Here is an 8,986-nt window from a genome sequence, read left to right as displayed (position 1 = left end):
AGGAAGGAAGGAAGGAAGGAAGGAAGGAAGGAAGGAAGGAAGGAAGGGGAAAGAGGATCCAGATGTAGCTGCATGCTGAATAACTTTGGAAATATCTATGATATGTTAGGTGAATAGAGAAGCTATCAAAGGGGCTAAAAACCCAGTGTGCATGTGGGCGCCTGAAAGGCATGTGATTTCACCTGAGTCTCAGTTTCTTCCCTGTAACATGGAGAAACTTATCACTCTGATTTCACATAGCCATGCAAGAATCAATCCAAAGGATGTAGATTTTCTTAAACAGCTTTATTGAGGCATAATTTACATGCCATACAATTCACCCATTTTAAAGGCACAATTCAATGATTTTTAGTATATTTACAGAGTTGTGCAAGCATCATCACTATCTAATTTTAGGATATTTCCGTCACCCTAAAAAGAAATCCTGTGCTGATGTAGATTTTCAAGTCCCTGGCAGAGTCCCTAGCTGACAGTCAGCAATTCATCAGTGTTTAGCCATGATGATTATTAATGATAAAATGTTTACAGTGGCTCTCATCAGGTGTAGGGAGGATGATTGGTTTTTATTTTTTAAATATTTCATGTATTTTCTGAATTTTTTTTTTTTTTTTTTTGAGACAGAGTCTTACTCTGTTGCCCAGGCTGGAGTACAGTGGCAGGATCTCGACTCACTGCAACCTCCGCTTCCCGGGTTCAAGCGATTCTCCTGCCTCATTCTCCCAAGTAGCTGGGACTACAGGCGCATGCCACCACACCCTGCTAATTTTTGTATTTTTAGTAGAGATGGGGTTTCACCATGTTGGCCAGGCTGGTCTCAAACTCCTGACCTCAAGCGATCCACCTGCCTCGGCCTCCCAAAGTGTTGGGATTACAGGAATGAACCACCGCGCCTGGTCATTTTCTGAATCTTTTAAAATGGAGAACATATGATTTTTTAAATTAGAGGCAAAAGAGATCGATTTCCATTTTGAAAATATAAAGTCACCAACACTTGGATGGATGGAAGGGAGGGAGGGTGGGAAAGAAAGTAGGAAGGATGGGAGGATAAGGAATAAGGGAAGGTAGTAGGCTCTGCTTAATAGGAAGAAAGATTGCTGTGGAGAGAGCACCTACCCGGAGTCAGGAGCCCTGGGTACCAGTCCTACCTTGTCACCAACTTGTACCATGATCTTGGGCAAGACTCTTCCCTTTTGTACCTCAGTTTCTACCTCTACACAATGAAGTCGATGGTAGAGCTCATCTTCCATTCACTCTTTTGGTCAATGCGGGTGTCCTGAGAGTCTGCTGCCTGCCAGATCCAGTGCTGGGTGCTAGGATATTGTGACAAACAGGTCTAGCCTAGTCCCTGCTCGCGGGGCCATCAGAACATCAAGGAAAGCCAAGGCCAGAACTGCCCTGCAGTGTTCAAACCTCAGCTTGAAATTCACGAGCTGTGACGCGGGGCTGCCTAGGGTCCCCTGGGGCAGCTGGAACAGAGAGGCACTTGTTGCCTGGGGGCAGTCTCACCTCCTCCCAACTGTATTTCTTGGCCCACCCACTCCCTTGCCGACACCCAGCTCCCTGCTTCAGAGGGCAACCCTGCCCACCCCCCTTGCCTTCCACCTCCAGGGTCAAGATCTGGCTGAAAATGTCCTGCTCTTGCCCCCACGCTCGCTGCCATCCTCCAGGAAACCCACCTCCAGCTCTCTCCCTGCTGCCTCTTCTGGTGACGAGGCTGTGGGAGTCTAGCCTGTGCTCTCAGCATGCCCAGCAAGCTATCGTTATTTATAAGCATAGTAGCTGCCATTGGTTCAATCATCAGCTTGTATAAGCCTCACAGCAACCCATTTTACTGATGTGGAAACTGAGGCTCAGAGAGGTATGGTCATTTGTCCACAGTCACACAGCTCCTATATGACAGCTTGGACATTCAATGCAGGATCCATCTGACATCAGAGCCCAAGAAGGAGGAGGCATAGAAGAATGACTGGCAGTGGGTGCATGCCCAGTTAAGCGCATCACTTCCTGGCATCATTTGCATTGAGCAGGGCCTGGGAACTAGGATCCCGGAGATCTGGCCCCAAGTCTCTGGTCCTAGAGTAGGGGTAGGGGTAGGGGTCACATCAGCCCTTGGGTTCAGTTTCTGCAGACCCCTCTCAGGGTGACAGCACCAGTTCAGATAGGGAGTGTGGCATTTGGGGGTCCTGAGAGGTGTTTATTTCGTCCCCCCATGCTTCACGTTTGAAGGTGCCTCTGCAGATGGCCAGGCACAGCCTCCCTGGGAACCCACCATCTGCTCCAAATGAGTGGGGAGAACTGGCATGCCAGCAGCCGCCCCTCCCACGCCGGGCACAGCACGCAGCCTCTGAGGCTGGTGGGCCTGACACTTTTCTCTGGGCACCTGTTCTGTCCTCCCTCAGCCTAACCAGGAGCTGAAGGCTGGATCTGGTCTGGATCCTCACTCGGGGGAAGGAGGGCTACCCAGGGGGCCCTTAGAGCGCTAAAGTGGGACAGTGCGTCCAGGTGAAAGGGAAGAGCTAGGGAGCTGCTGAGTCATGCACATTCCTTCCCGTGTTGCCTGGGCACCTACTACGTGCAGGGCCTGTGCCAGGCAGGAACCCAGAAGTGAGTGAGGAGCTCATTATCCGGACCTGGGGACCTGCTGGTCCTCCCCACTGTGGGTCTAGGCGTGAGACTGGGAAGCAGACCTCCCGGGTCCTGGCATCAGGCACCAGGCCAGGGAAAGGCCAATGTAGGATCTGATGTAGGAGCCAGCCTGGCCCTGGCTCCTCAGCACGGGGCAGGTGGTCCTTAAACTTGACAGGGAGTGTGGAAACCACCTGAGGATCTGTTTAAAATCCAGATTCTGCCTCCCCGTGAAGCCCTCTTGAGATTCTAGCCCAGCATGCTTAAGGAGGCCCTGCCTCTAGTCTCTGCTTCCCAGAAGCTACTTGTCCTTCAAGCAGCCCTTGGGAGGCAGTGGGCAGCTGGCCCAGACCCTGACCACGCAGCATTCTCGCCAGCTGGGTCCTGGGCTCCCCATAGCCCCTGTGTGGCACCTTGGAGACCTCCACCCCTCAGGCTCACCAGGGCTGGGTGGGCCCATCTGCTCAAGGAGAGGCCTCTCGGGGAAGAACTCCAGGGAAAGTCCATGTCTCTGCCTGGGGGACTCTCTATGGGGAGTCCCATCCTTTCCAGCCCCTCCCGTGGTTTCCATGGCAACTACTGTTACCATGGTGTTGCTGGTGACGAGCTGGTGGAGAAGAGGGTGGACCCCCAGCCCCCACACCCACCCCAGTTTCTATGAGAACAGCTGTTCTATCTCCACAGCCCTGGGGGACTCCCAAAACTGGAAGTCACACCCCCAAAGGAGTCTTTGAGTAAAGGATGGAAGAGATTGAGACCGGAAGTCCTCCTACCCCCTAGTAAACCCCCTCCCTCTGTGCCGCCTGGCACACCTCTGTTCTAGCACATACCACGCTGCATTGCATTATCTGTTTACTTGTCTGTCTCTCCCACCACACTGTGAGTTCCTCAGGGTGGGAACTGTCTGACTCATCATCTCCCATCCCCAGAGCCCGGCACAGGGCCCGGCACAGACTGAATTTAATTGAATTACATAAAAAGCCAAGTCTGGCTTCCTGGGTTTGAGGCAGCACCATTGAATGAGGAAGTTCCCAGGCTGAGGGGCCAACAGACACTCGGCTTTGAATCCCCGCTTGGCTGTGTGACCTCGGGTGAGTCACTTCACCTCTCTGAGCCTCGGCTGCTTCCTCTGTAAAATGATAATCTCTATATCAGAGCACAGATTCGAGGACTTGGGGATTCAATCAGAATTTATTGAGTGCCCTTTGTGTGCTAAGCCCTGTCCTGGGCACTGGGATACAGTGGCAGACAGAAAGAGGCTGCCCTGCCTGCCTAAAGCTCACTGTCTGGCAAGAATGAAAAGCATTTGCCTGGTGTGTAGAAATGATAAATATACATAGGGTTTACCATCCTTCTCCTTCTCCAGTGTAGTTCCTGACTCCTCCCCAGCAGCCTCGGCTTCCCCAGACAGGAGGCAGTGGAGAGGCTTCAGGAAGGGGCTTTGAACCTAGGAGCTCTGGATCTAGTCTGTTGTACCTAACACCCTTTGCTCCTGACCCTGGGGTGCAAGAAGGCTTGTGAGTCTGGGTCAGGCTCTGGGCTGGGGACAAGAGACCTGGGTTCCGCCTCTGGCTCTGTAGAGCCTGAGTGTGTCTTTTTCCCTCCCTGGGCCTCTCCATGAATAAGGTGCTGGCTGGGTCTCAATGGTCCCTTGGGCTTCGGCCTGCTCCCCGCTTTCTTGGGCCCTGGGGATCCCATGACTGGCAATTCTTACATCCTGGTTCCTGGAGAGGCCTTCACTCTCATGCTTGCACCACCCTGGAGGGTGGTGCAGAGGGAGGTAGATGAAAAGAGCTGACTGGACAGAGAACTGGCACCCACAAGAGTCAGCCAGAAGAACAGCTGAGGTTGACATTGGCATGAGCAGATGTCTGAGCTATAGACTTTCAGGTCTGGGGACAGTGGATGACTTTGGGACCCCTCGGTCCAGTCCTTCAAAGGCGGCTGGGTTCACAGGGGGCTGAAGGGCAGGGGAGTCTCACTGCAGAGTAAATAGATCTGAGACCAGGGTCTGCTCTGCCAGATACCGGCTGTGCAACCTGAATGTCTCTAAGCTGCAGCTCCCTCATCTGCAAAATGGGGGTAATAACAGCACCTGCCTCATGGGGCTACCGTATGGAGCCCCACTCGGCGCCTGGCATGCAGTAGGCACCAAGAAGCATGAGTTTTTTGTTTTTTGTTTTTTTGAGATGGAATTTTGCTCTTGTCGCCTAGGCTGGAGTACAATGGCGTGATCTTGGCTCACCATAACCTCCACCTCCTGGGTTCAAACAATTCTCCTGCCTCAGCCTCCCAAGTAGCTGGGATTACAGGCGCCTAACACCCTGCCGGCTAATTTTTTTTTGTACTTTTAGTAGAGACAGGGTTTCACCATGTTGGCCAGGTTGGTCTCGAACTCCTGACCTCAGATGATCCGCCCACCTCAGCCTCCCAAAGTGCTGGAATTACAGGCATGAGCCACTGCACCCAGCCCATGAGTCCTTTTCCTTGCCTCCTCCTTCCCCACTCTTCTTCAACGCTAGCCATATGGGGCCTGGAGAAGGGGAAGTGAGATGCTGCCCTGCCCCACAGCGGAAGGGAGGGGAGAAGTTACAGCTCTGTTTCCTGGGACCAACTCTGTGGGCATTGGACGCATAGGCATGTGGGAAACCCCATGCCTCAGTTTCTCTGGGGCTGAATGGCAGTGGCTGGGTTGGGGCAGGGACTTCCTGTTGGTTCAAAACCAACACAGGACGTATCCAGGAGTTGATCCAGTCTCTTGGCAGCTCAGATGCATAAATTCTGTGACCCAGGCGACTTAAGGAAAAGTGTTTTCCACCTTTCTGGACTGCCATATCCCCTTAGTTACCTGAAGCCCTTGGGCTAAGGAGTGGTGGGGCCAGCACTTTGGAGGGAGCTTTGGCTCTCTCAGGGGCAGGACAGGTACCCCTGGGACAGAAGGCGCACCCTCATATCTTGACCCTCCTTTGACCTCTAAATCATTGCAGGGATTTCCTGCCCCGAGGATCTGGCATTGTCACCCGACGTCCCCTGGTCTTGCAGCTGGTCAATGCAACCACAGGTACGTGCCCTTCTTCACCAGCAGCCAGGCCTGCCCACTCCAGCGTCTTCCCCGTCCCCAAGCTGAGGGCCAGCCTGGCCACGAAACTTGGTTGCTGTGTGACTGTGGGCCTCGTCCGCCTTAGGGATAGCGGGGATCAAAATACATAAGGGAGACGTGGGTGGTGGTTCTGCTTGGGTGTGTCTAGGGAGTCCTATTACCGGTGGGAGATGAAAACCCCCAGGTGGGGTTCCAGAACTTGATGCCTACTGCCCTTCCCCTGCCCGCTTCTGGGGCAGAATATGCCGAGTTCCTGCACTGCAAGGGAAAGAAATTCACCGACTTCGAGGAGGTGCGCCTTGAGATCGAGGCCGAGACCGACCGGGTCACCGGCACCAACAAGGGCATCTCGCCGGTGCCTATCAACCTCCGCGTCTACTCGCCGCATGGTGAGGACCCTGGCCCCGCCCCAACCTCTAAGAATCATTTTCTTGGCCACGCCCCTCTGCGTGCCTCTCTCCTCCTGCAGACTCCGCCCCTAGAGCGACCCTGCCTCTGCATCATCCTATTCCAAGCTCCACCCAGCCGTGGATTCCGCTCACTTCCGGCCACGCCTCCAACATGCAGCCACTTTCGCCCTGAGATTTCCTAGTCCCGCCCACCTGCCACCCTGCTCCCAAGCAGCTCCTCTAAGCCCCGCCCTATTCCTTAACCTCGCCCGCGGCCACGCCCCTCGCCTTGAGCCCGCCCTCTCGCCGCTCTGTCCAGTGCTGAACCTGACCCTGGTGGACCTGCCCGGAATGACCAAGGTCCCGGTGGGGGACCAACCTCCCGACATCGAGTTCCAGATCCGGGACATGCTTATGCAGTTTGTCACCAAGGAGAACTGCCTCATCCTGGCCGTGTCCCCTGCCAACTCTGACCTGGCCAATTCTGACGCCCTCAAGGTCGCCAAGGAGGTGGACCCCCAGGGTAGGTTCCCACCCGGTGACCAATGCACAAAGTCCCAGGCTTGCGGGCTGTCTATTCTTAGTGTAAAGGGGAGCCTCTGAACGGTCTAAGAATAGTGGTAGGATCAGATTTGTACCTTTAAAAATAATTTGGGGATCAGGCATAGTGGCCCATGCCTGTAATCCCAGCACTTTGGGAGGCCAAGGCAGGGGGATCGCTTGAGCCCAGGAGATGGAGACAAGGCTGAGCAACATAGTGAGACCCCATTTCTACAAAAAAATTAAAAATTAGCCAGGCACCGTGGTGCACGATTGTGGCCCCAGCTACTCATGAGGCTGAGGCTGGAGGATCACTTGAGCCTAGGAGATTGAGGCTACAATGAGCCCTAATCGCACCACTGCAGTCCAGCATGGGCAAGAGTGAGACCCTGTCTCAAAAAAGAAAAAAAGGCCAGGTGCAGTGGCTCACACCTGTAATCCCAGCACTTTGGGAGGCCAACTTGGGAGGATCGCTTGAAGCCAGGAGTTGGAAACCAGCCTGGCAACAAAGTGAAATCCCATCTCTAACAAATAAAAAAAACAAGAAGAATAAATAAAAATCATTTTGGCTACTCTGTGGAAAATGAATAAGGGGGAAAGAGAGGAGGCAGTGAGTGGGCAGGGGGCCGCGGAGGCAGGGGGGCGGGAGTGGGAGTGCATGGAATCATGTGTGAGAGTGGGTGCAGCTGTAGACAGCCCTCCCGCTGGTGCACCCAGGCCAGCGCACCATCGGGGTCATCACCAAGCTGGACCTGATGGACGAGGGCACAGATGCCCGTGACGTGCTGGAGAACAAGCTGCTCCCCCTGCGCAGAGGTAAGCAGGCCATGCCCCTCAACCACTCCCCAGCCCTTCCCCACCCCTCTCCTCCCCTTGAGGCTGGTTGCCCTGACCTTGATACTGTTCACAGGCTACATTGGGGTGGTGAACCGGAGCCAGAAGGACATTGATGGCAAGAAGGACATTACCGCCGCCTTGGCTGCTGAACGAAAATTCTTCCTCTCCCATCCATCGTATCGCCACTTGGCTGACCGTATGGGCACGCCCTACCTGCAGAAGGTCCTCAATCAGGTAGGTGACCAAGCCAGGATGGGCCTGGGGAAACAAGCATGAAAACAGGATAATTTAAGTGTGTTCTGAGAGTGACCAGCAGAGGTTAGCCTCAGATAGACAAACTGAGGCTCAGAAAATCAAAGCAACTTTCCCACAGCCCCACAGCCAGGTAGCAGCAAAGCTTCGCTGACATTCCCCTGTCTGGGACCTGCCAGGGAAGCCCTGGAAGTCCCCAACATGGAGAAGGCCAAGACCTATGTGGAGGGTGTCACGGGGAAGAGCTTGGGTTTGGGGGCCAGGATTCAAGTATACTTGGCTGAAGACCTTGACAGGGAATCCCAGGGGCTTTCTCAGGACTTTTCTCCATCTGGAATGGGGCATCTAGAACTGAGGCGTGTGTGTGTGTGTGTCTGTCTGTCTGACTGTCTGTGTAGGCAAGACCTGGGTTCCACTCCCAGCTTTGTCATTCTCCCTCTGAGACACTCTCTCTGGCTCTCTGAGCCTCTATTTCTTTTTTCTTTATTTTCTTTTTTCTTTCTTTATTTATTTTGAGATGGAGTTTTCCTCTTGTTGCCCAGGCTGGAGTGCGATGGTGCGATCTCACTGCAACCCCCGCCTCCTGGATTTAAGCCATTCTCCTGCCTCGGCCTCCCAAGTAGCTGGGATTACAGGCACACACCACCACCCCCGGCTAATTTTTGTATTTTTAGTAGAGACAGGGTTTCACCATGTTAGCCAGGGCTGGTCTCATATTCCTGACCTCAGGTGATCTGCCCACCTTGGCCTCCCAAAGTGCTGGGATTACAGGCACGAGCCGTAATCGTGCCTGGTCTCTAAGCCTCTATTTCTGCATCTGTAAAATGGAGACAATGGTGATCAGACCTGTTTCATAGGATTGTTGTAAAGGTTCAGGGAGATACTGTGTGGGGGCCCTTAGCGAGGAGTGCTAGAACTTGAGCATGACCTCAAAGGAGGCTTTAAACCCAGAGGGTCTAAGGGGCAGCCCTCTGGCCACCCCTGCCTCAGACACACGTCTACAAATATTAAATTGGAACGGTATGGTGGTTCACACCTGTAATCCCATCACTTTGGGAAGCTGAAGCAGGTGGATCACTTGAGGTCAAAAGTTCGAGACCAGCCTGGCCAACATGGCGAAAACCTGTCTCTACTAAAAATACAAAGAATTAGCCGAGCATGGGGGCGAGTGCCTGCAGTCCCAGCTACTCAGGAGGCTGAGGCAGGAGAATTGCTTGAACCTGGGAGGCAGAGGTTGAAGTGA

The 8,986-nt window shown here is 53.8% G+C and overlaps 1 protein-coding gene across 16 annotated transcripts in view; it reads left to right on the top strand.

Moving 5' to 3' along the window:
- Positions 1-8,986, top strand: part of DNM1 (dynamin 1) — a 57,765-nt gene that overhangs the window by 9,654 nt on the left and 39,125 nt on the right. For all 16 annotated transcript variants that reach the window (XR_002732575.2, XR_002732572.2, XR_002732574.1 and 13 more), the window contains exons 2-6: positions 5,613-5,686; positions 5,965-6,114; positions 6,434-6,637; positions 7,372-7,470; positions 7,565-7,725. Coding sequence is in view for 12 of the 16 variants with exons in the window: in XM_023217038.1 (XP_023072806.1) it covers positions 5,613-5,686; positions 5,965-6,114; positions 6,434-6,637; positions 7,372-7,470; positions 7,565-7,725 (688 nt within the window). In the remaining 4 variants the exon portion in view is untranslated. The remainder of the gene's footprint in view (positions 1-5,612; positions 5,687-5,964; positions 6,115-6,433; positions 6,638-7,371; positions 7,471-7,564; positions 7,726-8,986) is intronic.

This window comes from Piliocolobus tephrosceles, chromosome 14, assembly GCF_002776525.5.
Source record: "Piliocolobus tephrosceles isolate RC106 chromosome 14, ASM277652v3, whole genome shotgun sequence".
Taxonomy (NCBI): domain Eukaryota; kingdom Metazoa; phylum Chordata; class Mammalia; order Primates; family Cercopithecidae; genus Piliocolobus; species Piliocolobus tephrosceles.
Note: the sequence above shows the minus strand (reverse complement) of the source record. Positions and strands in the feature narration are given on the sequence as shown.